At 43.1% G+C, this 15818-nt stretch overlaps 1 protein-coding gene across 1 annotated transcript in view; it reads right to left on the reverse strand.

Moving 5' to 3' along the window:
• cacna1g (calcium channel, voltage-dependent, T type, alpha 1G subunit) overlaps positions 1-15818 on the reverse strand; it is a 727897-nt gene that overhangs the window by 285497 nt on the left and 426582 nt on the right. The window contains exon 6 of the mRNA XM_041216784.1: positions 9646-9952. Coding sequence (XP_041072718.1) covers positions 9646-9952 — 307 coding nt within the window. The remainder of the gene's footprint in view (positions 1-9645; positions 9953-15818) is intronic.

The raw sequence follows: 15818 nt of genomic DNA on the forward strand, positions 1-15818 counted from the left end.
TGAGGACTCTGGGTCTATACTCGATGGAGTTTAGAAGGATGAGGGGGGAACTGATTGAAACTTACAGAATACTGAAAGGCCTGGATAGAGTGGAGGTGGGAAAGATGTTTCCATTAGAAGGAGAGACTAGGACCCGAGGGCACAGCCTCAGAGTAAAGGGAAGACCTTTTAGAACAGAGATGAGGAGAAACTTCTTTAGCCAGAGAGTGGTGAGTCTATGGAATTCTTTGCCACAGAAGGCTGTGGAGGCCAGGTCATTGAGTGTACTTAAGACCGAGATAGATAGGTTCTTGATTGGTAAGGGGATCAAAGGTTACGGGGAGAAGGCGGGAAAATGGAGTTGAGAAACTTATCAGCCATGATTGAATGGCGGAGCAGACTCGATGGGCTGAATGGCCTAATTTCTACTCCTATGTCTTATGGTCTCATGGTCTTATTTTAAAGGGCAACTAGGGCTGGGCATTAAATGCTGGGTGAGCCAGCAATGCTGACATCCCATGAATGATTATATAAAAAATGCAGAACCCCTACATTTGAGCCCAGATAGAGCATCTCAGTATTGAATCAGTCCTAATGTTTTTTTGGCTGTGTCAGTAAGGACAAGCAGATAAAAGGTGCAGTTTAATTTATGCCAATTTGCCCCATTGTCACAGGATTCAACTGTGACAACCACAAAAATAAAATTTGTACTGTACATTTTGGTGCTGGTTGCTATGGAGAATGTGTTGGGTTTGATGCTGGCTCAGTACACGAGAACCCTGTGTCCACAGTATAATATATGGGATGTTACTTGATGTCACTCAAAAACAACAGAAGGAAAACATTTCTGGCCATCCAGTTTTATCACAGCTCATCAAATCTAAATGTCAGTGTTGAGCAATTGCAAAAGGAAACCAAGCACAGGCATTTATTTCTAAATGGATAGAATTGAAAAACAGAGAAGTTCTATTAATCTTGTACAGGACCTTGGTTAGACCACACATATGGCACTGTGAATAGTTCTGCTCTCCATATTTTAAAAAGAATGCACAGGCACTGGGGTAAGTGCAAAAAGGATTCGTGAGGATTATACCAGAGCTGAGAAGACATACTTATCAGGAAAGGCTAAACAGACTGGGGCCCTTTGATCAAAAAATGTGAGAGCTGATAGGTGACCTGATTTCCTCAAGGTAATGAAAGGGTTTGTCAGGGTAAGCATAGAGAAACTGTTTCCACTTGTGGGGGAGTTCACTAAAGCCATAAATATAAGATAGTCACTAATAAACCAAATAGGGAATTTGGGAGAAGCTTCTTTACTCTGAGAGTTGTGCGATTGTGGAACTCACTGCCACAAGGAGTAGTTAAGGTGGAGAGCATAGATTTATTTAAGGGGAAGCTAGCTAAGTACATAAGGCAGGAGGGAATAGAAAGGTATTCTGTCTGGTTTAGGTAAAGAGAAGTGGGCAAAGGCTTGTGTGCTGTATAAATAGCAGCGTGGACCTGTTGGGCTGAATGGCCTGTTTCTGTATCGTGTACTCAATATAACTCAATAAGCCACTGGGTCTTTAATATCATTTTAAAGATGGTGCAAAAATATTACCCAAATCCCTCTGCATAGGCCTTCAGGAAAAAAACCTTCCTGAATTACTTTAGAAGCAAAAATTACTGCCTGTAAACAAACTACCTTGAAGAAGATTAATTGATATGATGCTTGTATTTTTACTTTACATAACAATAACCTAATGGAAACAAGTGTAAAAAGATTAGACACTTCATTTCACCACAGGGCACGGTGTGCTGAAAAATTATCACTACCTGAGGGAGGCACTATGTCTGCTGGTAGGTTTATAGTGTTGAACACTATTTTATGTTAATAAATGCTATAATGCTCCTAAAGTCAATTAAGTTATTTACATTTACTGTTAAGAGTCACACGCTGAGAATAGCAATTTGGGCAAAGCACTGGGAGATTACATTAAACTATAACGTATCATAAGAGAGATTTCTTTCCAGAGTAGAGGGAGAACAATTCAGGCAGAAAAATAGCAAAATAGGAGTCATCATGATGGGGAAATTTCTCGGAACTGTTCCCATTTTGTTGAGGTTGCTTCACCAAAAGTGTAGTGGAAACCTCGATTATGCAATTCCATTGAGTTCCTGCAGTGAAACAAAACTGAAATAGCTCTGAGGAATTTCCTCAGGAGGGAGGAAACCTGCGCCAAGCTTTCTGTCATAGTTCCATTCCAGGCTTGGTCATGATCCTTGACTCGGTGCTGAAATAAACCTTGTTATTTTTCCCCTCCTTCTTTTAAATGGATTAATTAAAACAAACACTCAAACCTAAAACAAATTTCCAAGCTGGCGTGCTTGGACTGGAAGTTAATCCATGCATGTAGGAATGTTCATGTGTAGATAATCTCTCAAAGCACACTGAGCATTATAGAAGTTGGTGATCTCAACACTTGTTTGACCTTAATCAACTGGAGACTTTTAATGGGTGGTGATGGGGGGATTGTGTAATGTTTCTTCTGTAGCCAAACACCCCCCACCCAAACTACCCCCTCGCACAATCTCCAGACACATCCTGCAGGAGACAGAGAATGAAATGTAACTTATTGAAAACCCTTGTTGAATTGCAGCAGTACGCTAATGTGTGTCTTGTGCCACTCATTTTGCTGCACAATTCCCCTGCTACTAATGGAAGTTCAGATGTTTACTGGGGGCTCTGTGTAGTGTCAGCAGTTTTTTTTTCAGTGCACCTTTCCCTTCCAGTTCTCTTTGCATCGTTGCTACAGACACTGGGGAGAAATTTTTCTTGGAGCAGCATAAAACAGACAGGTAGCAAATTTGACAACCGGTTATAGACCACACCTAATACTTTTAACAACCCACCCACAATTTCTTTTGCTCCCAATATTCACATCTTTTCCTCTAGCTTCCTTTCCTAAAGGAAAAGCCACATTTTAACTATGGTGTTAACCAGTCCATTTTGCTGGAGGTTGTGCCACCTAAACTCCATCCTTCCACACTCTGAACCAGATCCTTAATGAAGACATTAGAAAGTTGACAGATGACTGCAGCACATGGTGTCTTACGTTGAATTCCTCTAAAACCATTTCCAGTGTATTCCACCTTCATAATGCCAGTGCCAAAAAAAATTTTCCTCTCTACTTGGATGGTCAGAGACTAAAGTATGATCCCAAGCCAACATACTTGGGAGTGACTTTAGATAGAGCCTTACCCTTCCTGGAACATCTGAAGAACCCAGCAGCAAAGGTCAAAATCCAGAAACAATCTACTAACCAATATTGCTGGATCTACAAGGGGCGCAGCTACCACAACACTCCGGACCTCAGCACTTACCCTGCTGTGAACTATGATAGGATATGTGCACCTGTTTGGCAAAGGTCATTACAACACATCTTGTTGAGAGTCAGTTGAATGCAACATGCATATCAAAACTGGAGCCCTCTCCGCAACACTCCTCTTCTGGCTTCCTGCCCTTGCAAACAACACTCCCTCACACTTTTGCCAACTGATAAAAACTCACAGCTGGTTAAAACTATGAGTGTTGCATTTCACTTACCACTCCACGTTGACCTGTTCAACCCACTTAATGCCCACCTTCCATCTCGGTGCCTGATATGGAGCATCCTTCCTGAGGAAGATCTATCAGCAAACATCCTTCGAACCAAGGAATGGGAAACACGGAAGTCACGAACAAGCTCCTTGTGACAAACCCCATCAGTCGAATGACAGGCTTTGAACTACCAGGGCAAGTGCAATCCTTGCTAAACAGTTTCAGGACAGGCCAGTGCCCCTGTGCAGCCAACCTCCACCACTGGGGCCTCACTGCAAACCCCTTGTGCACTTGTGGAGAGACATAAACAACGCTGCACATTACCAAGGATTGTCCCCTCTATAGACTAATTGGAGGACTATTCACCTTAAAGTCAGCAAATGAGAAGGCTACTGCTTGGCTCTGGGGATTTGCATTTGCTAAATAAATGAATACCAGCTAATTTTAAACAGGTTAATGGGTGTGTCGAGGAAGCACGCAGAGGCTTTTAGTGCTGTTACATTAAGCGGTAGTGCAATACAACGTCATCTCATTTGCAGGTGTGGCTGGGCTGGTTTTCTGACTGCAGCTGCTTGTATGGAGCTTCATCCATCCAGATTGCATATCTGCAAATCACAGGCACACTGTGACCTTCCACCCACCAAACAGTGCAGAGGTGCAGGACTGGGCTCTTAATCATCTGTGTGCAATCTAAGAAGTCCCGGCCTCTAAAAATAAATTGAAGCAATAAATAGTTCTCTAATCTATTCTCTTCCTTCTATTAACACTGAGATACAGAGGACCTGAAAATCATTTGAAGTGATTACTGACACAATGCAGTATGCTAATAAATAGTTCCAGATGCTCGTGAGAATCATTTTCCGCAGCCCCCACTCATTCACCAACAACGCCATATGTTATTTCAGGACAGACAGATAATTCCTGATTCGTGCAACAGAAATATTTAGTATCAGATATGTGGTGTGTACTGCAGTGGTCCGGGCAATGTGTGCTCTGAATCTCACGTGTCACAGCTGCAACTGTTTTTGCAGGTTGGTTGCACAAAACCCAATCCATCTCCCTTCCTCTCCCTTTTCCCCACCTCCTCCCTCCCCCACCCCCAACCTCTTGCATGCCCGTTGATTGACAGATGTTCTCTCTCTTCCCAGACGCTCAGACTAATCTCCCCACTGCAGCTGGCATCACTCCCGCACACAGCATCTGTCCCTGTTCAAGAGTTTCACTCCTCTCTTGCTCTCAGATCTTTTCAACCGTTTCTTCCTTTCCCTGTCCTTGTTCCAATTTATTTTCAGAAGCCTTGCACGCCAACAAGCGGGAGTCCATTTATGGTGGTGCTGCCAGCGATGCTGATCTAGGAATATTAGGAGCGGGAGTAGGCCATCCAACCTTGACAGATTACTCCGACATTCAATTAAATTGCACCTGGCCAAGGAAGGTGTGCCAACAGCCCACATTGTATATGTGGAGCCCTGGGAAGAAACTCTATACCGATATCCTTTTGGGTCTAAAAGTTCAAATTGAGTAAATTGGGCCTATATTCTCTGGAGGTTAGAAGAATGAGAGGCAATCTCATTCTTAGATGCTGAGCCAGAGTAGATGCTGAGAGGCTGTTCCCGCTGGCTGGTACTCCTTGTAGTAGGATCTGTAGTCTCAGGTTAAGGGGTTGGCCATTTAGAACTAGGATGAGAAGAAATGTCTTCATTCAAAAGTTTGTGAATGTTTAGTTTGTCTTTAGAGGATAGTGGATGCTCAATTGTTGTGTAGATTCAAGACTGGGATTGATACATTCTTAGTCACTAAAGGAATCAAGGGTTATGGGATGGGGCAGGAAAATGGAGTTTATTTTATTTGTTCACAGGATGTGGGCATTGCTGGCAAGGCAAGGGTTTGTTGCCCATCCCTAACTGCCCTTGAGAAAGTGGTGGTGAGCCGCAATCTTGAACTGCTGCAGTCTATGTGTTGTAGGAACACCACAGTGTTGTTAGGAAGGGAGTTCCAGAATTTTGACCCAGTGATGGTGTTCCTATGCAACTGCTGGTCTTGTCCTTCTAGGTGGTAGATGTCGCAGGTTTGAGTCGCATCCATTCATTAGACAAGGTTTACAGCCACTGGGCACGCTGGTATTTCCCACCAGTCACCTTTTGGTTAATGAAGTTTAAGTGGTCACAAAAGAATCTTAACAAATAAGAATGATCCAAAAATACGTCATCAGATTTTAATATTCCACTTGTGTCTGTTGGAAATTGAGCAGCAGTCTTGATACAGACCGGAAATGAACTGATAGCAAGGAAAAGGCCACTGTTATTCAGAGAATGGCTGTAGTACCTGTCTTTACTGAAAAACTATTCAATTCAGGATCAAAGAGTGGCTGAGTGTGAGTTGCGACTAAACAAGTCGGAGGCATTTTTGTACGCTCCTGGCCATTTTCATTATTCGAGACACAACAGTTTTAGCTCATACCCTAAGAATTTGCAGTTAATATTGATGCTCATATTAATAAATGAAGCTGCACTGCATAACCTGGGTGTCAAAGAGCAAAGTCTTGATTATCCTGCTCCAAAACTACTCACTGAAAAAATTAATGCTCACTGATTCTACTCACAGAAGCCTATTTCTTATCATCATAACTGATGAAGTCTACTCTGAATGGGCACCACACACTAAAGATTATTTTCTACTGATGCCACTCAAGGAAGACTATTGTCCTCAATTACTGAAGACTATTGTCCAATGATGCCAAATGATGGGTAACCAAGGAGACAATAAAAATGAACTTAGGAGCAGGAGTAGGCCATTCAGCCCTTTGAGGCTATTCCACCATTAAATAAGATCATGGCAGATCTGGTTGGATCTTACCCATAACCCTCGACTCCCTTGTCTATCAAAAAACTGACCAACTCTGCCTTGAGTAAATTCAATGACCCAGCCCCCACTGCTTTCTGGGGAATAGAATTCCAAAGCCTAATGACCCTTTGAGAGAAAACAAAATGAAAACATGAGGAATTTAAAGTAATTAGGTCAGCAGAGCAAAAGTATTAGAGAACTTCAAGAGACCAACAAATCCCCAGGATCTGATGGCCCACATTCTCTGAAAGAAATACTGGATTCACTGGTTATGATTTTCCAAAACTTTAGATTCTGGAATGGTCCCAGTATGTTGGAAGTTAGCAAATGTAACACTGCTATTCAAGAAAGGAGGAAGAGAGGAAGTTAAACTATTGGCCAATTAGTCTGACATCAGTCATTGGGAAAAAGCTGCAATCTATTATGAAGTCTTAACAACGCACTTAGAAAATCATAGAATGATCAGATAAAGTCAGTATGGTTTTAAGAAAGGGAAATCATACGTGACAAATTTATTAGAATTTTCTGATGCTGTAACTCATAGGGGAGCTAGTAGATGCAATAAACTTGGATTTCCAAAAGACATTTAAAAAGTTGCCACATAAAACGTTAATAAACAGGATAAGGAACAGAGTTTTCCAGCCCTGCCGGCTGCCGGGATTACCTGGTCCCGCCCAAGGTCAATGGACTTTTGGCTGGGCCGCCGAATCTCCTGTGGCGGGTCCCACCATGACAGGGCTGGAAAATCCAGGCCATGGGCTCATGGAGTTAGCATGGATCAAGGACTGATTAATGGACAGGAAGCAGAAAGTAGGAATAAACAGGACATTTTCAATTTGGCAAGCTGTGCCTAGCGGAGTGCCGCAAGGTTCAGTGCTGGGACTATTTACAATCTATACTCATGACTAAGGTGAAAAGACAGGGAGTAATGTATTGAAGTTTGTTGATGTTATAAGGTGATGTGGGATTGTAAGCTTTGAAAAGGGCACAGTGAGGCTACAAAGAGAAACAGAAAGGTTAAGTGAGTGGGCAACAGGTGGTAGTGTGGGAAAATTTGATGTTATTCACTTCAGTGGGAAGAATAGGAAACCAGATTTTCTTTTTAAAAAGGTGTGAAACTTTTAAGTGTTGATGTTCAGAGAGACCTGGGTGTACTCATACAAGGAACACAGCAAGTTAGCATGTAGGTACAGAAAGCAATTGAAAAGCAAATGGCATGGTGGTTTTTACTGCAAGGGTGTAGGAGAAGAAGGAATTATTGCTACAATTATGTAGGGCTTTGGTGAGACTGCACCTGGACTCTTGTGTGCAGCTTTGGGTCTCCATATTTAGTATTGCATTAGATGCAGAACAGCAAAGGTTCACTAGATTGGTTCCTGGGAACAGACAGTTGCTCTATTATGAGAGTCAGAGTTAACTGAGCCCACACTCTGGAGGTGGAAGAATGAGAGGTGATCTCATTGAAATATATAAAAACATGAAAGGGCTTGAAAGGGTAGATGCTGAGAGGTTGCTTCCCCTGGCTGGGGAATCTAGAACACAGAGGCACAGTTTCAGGGTAAGGAATTGGTCATTCAGGACTGAGATGAGGAGACCTTTTTACTCAGAGGGTTGTGAATCTTTGGTACTCTCTACCTCAAGGATGAGGATGCTCCATCATTGAATAGATTCAAGGTTCAGATAAGACAGATTTTTGGTATCTCATGGGATATGGGGAGCAGATGAGAAAGTGGAGTTGAGGCAGAAGATCAGCCATGATTGCATGAAATGACGGAGCAGGATCGAGGGGCCATATGGACTACACCTGCTCCTAATTCTTATGTTCTTATGCTGTCTCCTCATGACTGTTGCTTCTGGATACCATTTTTAAAGACCCAAATATCAATGAATGAACAGTAGCACTATCTTGTAAGTGGAAGTGTCAGCCTCATAATTAATATTTGCGTCCATCAGCATACTAAAATTAACAACTACCAAGCATAATTTGATATTTTTAATATAATTTGGAAATCAAACTACAACAACAATAAGGGAAGTACGATTTCATCAGTGGCTCAGTGGTAGCTCTATTGCCTTTGAGTCAGTAGCTCATCAGTTCAAGCCTGACCCCTTCCCCTGTCAGAGACTTGAGCACAAAAGTCATAGCGTTGACACTCAAGTGCATTACAGAGGGAATGCTGCAGTGCTAGAGGGGCTGCCTTTCAAATGAGACATTAAGCTGACCTCTAATGTGATCTTAAAGGATCCCACAGCATTATTTTGAAGATGAGTAGGGGCCCATATTTATCCCCAAGCCAAGATCACTAAGGGCAGAATTTTCTCCCTGTCAGGTGAGCTCGTCGGGAGTGGGTGTGGGCAGGTGCGGAGCTGATCGCCGCCTGTGATCAACTGTGCACCGCTATTTTACGTGATGCACGGCCGGTAGTGCTAAGCGCTACCTGTGCGGGCGGGGGGAAGAGGGAAAGTCAAGGCCTGCGGTCTTTCACGCATGCGTGTGAAATAGCGCAGAAATCTCCCTGAGGCACGGAGCCGCTTCAGGGAGATTAAGTTCATATGGAATGTTTTAAATAAAGAAAGATAAAAATTATTTAGATATGTCCCTTCATGTGACAGTGTCCCATGAGCTGGGACATGTTTATGGAATGCGATAAAATATTTAATTATTTAATAAAACCTTCAGGAAACCTCATACCGCCCATGGATGAGGTTTCTTGTAAAACATGAAGGCCGCTTGGGCTCTACGCCTTCCTGCCAACCTTAAGGTTGGACGGGCAGCATTGAGAATTACGTTAATTGTCTTTTTATTGGCCTGATCAGGCCTTTGGCAGATCATCGGGCACACAGCTGCCTCTGGCACGTGTGCTCGCCGAACAAAAGATCTGAATGACGCACGGTGATGTCGGGACTCACGCCCAACATCACCGCGTGTCATTTTACACGTTGGCATGCTGGTCCCGCCCCCACATGCCAATGCAAAAGTTCTGGCCTAAAAAAACGGTTTATCTGGTCATTTATCTCTGCTGCTTGTGGGAACTTGCTGTGCGCAAATTGGTTGCAGTGTTTCCTCCATAAAATGTACTTCATTGACTGTAAATAACCTTGGAATATCCTGTGATTGACCAAGGTGCCAGACTCGGGTGAATTTTATAATGGCCTTTATCGGAAGTAGGGAAATGGAGCCTCCCAGTCTGCCTCACACTAAAAGCGGTGGCCTGATGAAAGGAGAAGAAAAATCAAAGTACCTGAAATATTGCTATCCACGCATATCCAATGTTGTCGAAATTGATGGCTCCTTTGAATGGATTGTGATCGGCAGGCTGGCACTGGGTGTAGTACTGATTCCAGTTTATACAGCTGATATTGTCTGTGGTGTTACTCAGTAACAGGTAGTAACTTGTATCGTCTAGGGTACATTCTATGTTGTTCACTCGTCTTTGGGGCACACTGCGGCAGTAGCGCATTCCATTATCCTTCAGGAGGGAGCATATGAATGGGTTCTCGTCATCATTTTCTGTGTGATAATATCGATCCAACTCTTGAGAGGCAGGTCTTTGAAAAGAAGGGAAAAGCAACAGAATTAGAGAAAAACAGGCTTGACACTAGGGCAGAAAAAGTGGCCCCAGGAGGTCCCACGGTGTTGAGATAGAGGATCAGCCATGATTACATTGAACGGCGGAACAGGCTCAAAGGGCTGAATGACCTACACTTGCTCCTATTTTCTATGTGACAATAAGCCAGACAGATGGCCAATTGGACTTTTCTGGTACCTATCACCCTGTGTGCTTCTTGCTAACAACTTGCCATTCAGGTTTGTAAAGTGGCATGTGAATAACCATGAATTTTCCATCAATTTTCCTCAAGTTGGCAAACACTGTGCTGAGATTAGGCAGTCAGTTTTTAAAAAAAGGGAAAGTTAGTCCAATAAAAACCTGTTTTATAGATTCTTCACCAATGCAACATATGGAATTATGTTTCACCACAAAGGCACAATAGGTCTTCTCTCCCTGCAATGATTCAGACTCAATGGGGTGCTGTCCCATTAGAGGTTCAAAGGCCTGGGTGAAATTATCTAACAGAAACATTTTCACAGGAAGCTTGTTCTAAGTTTGTGATAATGCAGCACTCTTGATAACAGCGTAGCATAATTGCCTGTCATTCAACAGGGCCCGTCTACAGCTCCTTAACACAGGGCTTCAATTATGAAAGATTAGAGTTAAAGGCCTAGAAATAACAATGATGTGCAGAGCCCACTGAACGTGTGGAACTTGCTACCACAAGGAGGAGCTGAGATGAATACCTTTAAGGGGAAGCTAATTAAGTACACGAGGGAGAAAAGAATGGAAGGATGGCCAATAGGATCAGATGAAATTGGGTGGGAGGAGGCGTGTGTGGAACATAACCACGGGTAATGTCCGGTTGTCACTTTATACATTAATGATCTAGATGAAGGAACTGAGGGCATCCTGGCTAAGTTTGCAGATGATATAAAGATAGGTGGAGGGACAAGTAGTATAGAGGAGGCAGGGAGGCTGCAGAAGGATTTGGACAGGTTAGGAGAATGGACAAAGAAGTGGCAGATGGAATACAACATCGGGAAGTGTGAGGTCATGCACTTTGATAGGAAGAATAAAGGCATAGACTAAATTATAAATGGGGAGAGAATTCAGAAATCTGGAGTGCAAAGGAACTTGGGAGTCCTAGTCCAGGATTCTCTTAAGGTTAACTTGCAGGTTGAGTCAGTAGTTAGGAAGGCAAATGCAATGTTGGCATTTATTTCGAGAGGACCAGAATATAAAAGCAGGGATGTGCTGCTGAGGCTTTATAAGGCTCTGGCCAGACCACATTTAGAATACTGTGAGCAATTTTGGGCCCTGTATCTCAGGAAGGATGTTCTGGCCCTGGAGAGGGTCCAGAGGAGGTTCACGAGAACGATCTCAGGAATGCAAGGCTTAATATATGAGGAACATTTGAGGACTCTGGGTCTATATTCGATGGAGTTTAGAAGGATGAGGGGGGATCCGATTGAAGCTTACAGAATACTGAAAGGCCTGGATAGAGTGGATATTGGGAAGATGTTTCCATTAGTAGGAGAGACTAGGACCCGAGGGCAGAGCCTCAGAATAAAGGGAAAACCTTTTAGAACAGAGATGAGGAGAAACTTCTTTAGCCAGAGAGTGGTGAATCTATGGTATTCAATGCCACAGAAGGCTGTGGAGGCCAGGTCATTGAGTATATTTAAGACCGAGATAGATAGATTCTTGATTGGTAAGGGGATCAAAGGTTACGGGGAGAAGGCGGGAGAATGGGGTTGAGCAACTTATCAGCCATGATTGAATGGCGGAGCAGACTTGACGGGCCGAATGGCCTAATTTCTGCTCCTATGTCTTATGGTCTTGAACAGAATGGCCTGTTTATGTGCTGTAGAATCTAGGTAACTCTATGTTATATCACTCTGCACAGGAAACCACTACCTGTCTATTCTTGTTTCTAACTTTTTTATAATCCATTTTATGGGATGTGGGCTGCTCTGGCTGGGCCAGAATTTATTGCCCATCCCTAATTGCCCTTGAGAATGTGATGATGAGCTGCCTTCTTGAACCACTGCAGTCCCTGTTATGTAGGGGCACCCAAAGTGCTGTTAGGCAGAGCTCCCCACGATTTTGACCCAGCGACAGTGAAGGAATGGAGATATATTTCCAAGTCAGGATGGTGAGTGACTTGAAGGGGAACTTCCAGGTGGTGATGTTCCCTCCCATCTAATTGTGTTTTGTCAAATGGTGTGTCACTAAAAGCCCTGAGTCCATCACTTTCTCACCAAAAGCTCATAAACACAGCTTTAGGTGATAGGTACACGTTGAGGCTTGGTTCAGAATCATTCCCATTGCAGTGAGAGATGTCCTGGTTCCAGTGCTCACAAAGGTTGGAGTCAATGAGCAACTTTAAAGGTTTGAAAGGACCAGTCAGCTGGTTAGATAGCCAGAGTAATTGAAAAGAAACCATGCCATGGCAATGGTAAAGTGTTGCTTGAGACATTTTTTGGCATTGCATCTGTACTGTACTGTCCTACTTGGTTGCAAATGGGAGTAATTCTGCCTTGGGTTTACAGTACTTTTCTCTCTTCAACTGGCAAAGGTATTTCTCTGCCCTAACCTCCTTTGCATACCCAGTTGCCAGGCAACCACCCACAGCCAAGGTGAGACCCCTCAAGCCTCCCTGCTCTGAAGATGATGCCTGTGAATAGTCTGGGGTGTCTTTGCCCATAAATTTATCTTCCTTCTTTAGGCACATGGCCTCGCTTCACCACAAAGATTCAAGTGGAAAGTGGGAACTCACCGTATGGATTTGTGGGTGTGCACCTTCGGCCTATTAGTTGATGAATTCACTGCCCAGTTTGGAACACAATGATTTGGGAAGGAAAGTTCCAGTGCTTTCTGGCATGCCCTTATTCACTTGGTCTGAACTGGGTTAATGATTTGGGCACTAAAACTGCCTTCAAACTCAATCAGAAGGGGAAAATCAGTCAGTGTATGCACCTCGGATTACTCTGTCATAATTCCTGCTACAAAATGAACATGTAGGCATCGTGTAAGGGCAGAATCAAGCTCTACTGTGGTTCTCCTGTCAGTTAATAGATGCCAACATTTACTGTAAAGCTCAGCCATGAAGAATATCCTTGATTGAGGTACTGGGAGGTTATCAGCAAGCGTTTACTTCTTTAAGTGAGGAGAGGAGAAAACTGGGAAAGAAGTAAAAATGGTCAATGTCAATAGAAAGAAAGAACTTGCATTTACATAGAACCCTTCTCATCCTCAAGATGTCCCAAAGCTTTTTGTCATCAATTAAGTAATTTTGAAGTATTGTCACTGCTGTAATGCAGGGAGGCATGACAGTTGATTTGAGCACTGTAGGGTTCAGCAGACAGCAATGAGATAACTGACCAAATAATATGTTTTGATGATATTGAGGAATAAGTGTTGGCCAGGACATTAGGGATAACTCCCCTGTACCCCTCAGTATTGTGGGATCTTTTACATTCACCTGAGAGAGCTTCCCACCTCAACTCTAAAACAGCACCCCTGATAGTGCAGTACTTCCTTTGTTCTGCAATGGAATGCAAGCCTAGATTATACGTTCAAGTCTCTGGGGCGATGCTTGAACCTACAACCTTCTGGCTCAGAGGTGAGAGTGTGACCTGCTGAGTCACAGCTGATCAAGTACTGGATCTGTGTATCTTTAAATCTTTTTCCCATGAGAGTCATCCTCTGCTCCACAAGGTAGCTCCATAGGAGGAGCTCCTCCAACCCATTAGGGGGCAGTAGGAAAGAATCAGATGGTACTTCAGATGCTTAGATTCTTGATAAGCAAGGGGATGAAAGGTTATCGGGGATAGGCTGGAATATGAGGTTAAAATCAGGTCAGTCACAATCTTATTGAATGGCGGAACAGGCTTGAGGGGCTGAGTGGCCTACTCCTGCTCATAATTCGCATGTTCAGGAATTCTTTGCTCCTAAAGATGGCACAAGAAGAGTCCTCTGCCCTATCATTGGAATCTGATTCAGTGGACATTTTTGGGGGGCTGGGGGAAAAGGAAGGCAAAATCTTCTGCTCCAAGAGGCAGTGACAAATGGGATCATTTTGCTACATAATGGCATTATAAACAATGGTGTGGAACCTATTCATTTTCAAAGCAAAGGTTTCATTTGATGTAAGACATTTTTCTACAACGTCAGTAGAAGAGTCCAGATAAGCCCATATCTTTACCTAATGTACCTCCGAGCCTTGCACAGAATTCTAATGCCTCAAATTACTTTCTACTTCTCCCAACATATGAAATTTGTAAAGTTTATAATCCTGATCCAAGCAGGAAATGCTCACTAATGATTCATGTTTTACATTGCACATGTGTTTCACAGCAGTGACTTTTATTGGTGGTGTGCCTGTGCTGGAGGGCAGCGCTCATAAAGAATATTTTGCAAAGTGAGAATTTTTTTTTTTAAAATGCAGGCATTTCCTCGATGCGTTATTGAATCACAGAGGTCAAGAATCCCCCAGGTCCGAACCTCTGACTGAGTTGAGTCAGCTGACAACAGCAAGGGTGTTACAATCTACACCAGTGCCCCAAGACTAGGAGGGTCAAAATCATCCTGGCCTGGTGGCTTTCCTTCTCTACCACCCTCTTCTGCTGGAGAATATGTCTGTGTGGACTGGTGGGAGAGAACAGGATTAAATATGGCCCTCCACAGCCAAACTCACAGTTCAGGCTTTCATAGCAGGCTGTGAGAATGGGCAGACCATAACGTGGTATGAGCTAATTCTTTATGAGGGAAGGGAAGATCATTGGAAGAAGGAATAAAATGGAACAAAAGAAAATTTACAGCCCAATTTATACGTTGTCTAGTCTTCCATCCTTGGTCACGTGGTAACTATCTTGCACCTGAGAAAGAAGGTCATGGGTTTGTAGTCCCAATCTAATCGAGCACAAAACCTAGTGCTGATGCTCCAGTGCAGCACAGAGGGAGTGCTGCAACGTCGGAGCTGCCCTGCTTCAAATGAGATGTTACACCAAGGTCCCCCCAGGTGGATGTAAAAGATTCCAGGGCGCAATCTCAAAGAAGAGTAGGAGAGTTCACCCTAGTGTCCTTGACAATATTTGTTCCTCAAAAATCACCAAAACAGATTATCTGGTCATCATCGCATTGCTGTTTGTGGGAGCATGCTGTGCGCAATTTGTCTGGTGCATTTCCTGTAGTGACTACACTTTAAAAGTGGGCTGTAAAGTGTTTTTATATGATGTAATAGGTGTAATATAAATGCAAGTTTTTCTTTCTTTAATTTTAATAGTGTTACTGACAGTAAGAGCAGAGATACAATTGGGGCCACTTGAATTAACAGTATGGAATGGGGGAAACTCCACAGAACGTGCAAATGGATTTCATCCTAATAGCCAATAATGGACTGAAACACTGATCTCCGAGGTGAAAATTCAGTAATCTACCTCATTGTGCTAAACACAGCACATCTTTGCTTCGCTTGCAGCTTCTTTGCCACTATTGAGTTAATAAAAGTATTCAAACAATTGTGATTTTAACTGCTTTTTAATTAAGTTGAATCGCTAATGAACGCACTTTTGAATTTTGAATGTTTTAAAAGAAGCAGGAACAGTCGAGCTGTCAACACAATTATAAATCTCTGCTTCCCTGAGGGCAAGCGGAAATACTTCAAAGAGAAGAGGGAAGCAGAGTTTTAGCTGCTGGCACCTGGTAATATTTCATTGGCATCAGAACATATTTCCTTCCTCTTCCTTCTCCCTCTCTTAAAGTATTAAGATGTTAGCTATGCTTTAGTGGGTAACACTGTCCCCTCAGAGTCAGAGGGTCGTGGGTTCAAGTCCCACTCTAGAGGTTTGAGCAAATAA

The sequence above is a fragment of the Carcharodon carcharias genome, chromosome 22 (assembly GCF_017639515.1).
Source record: "Carcharodon carcharias isolate sCarCar2 chromosome 22, sCarCar2.pri, whole genome shotgun sequence".
Classification (NCBI taxonomy): domain Eukaryota; kingdom Metazoa; phylum Chordata; class Chondrichthyes; order Lamniformes; family Lamnidae; genus Carcharodon; species Carcharodon carcharias.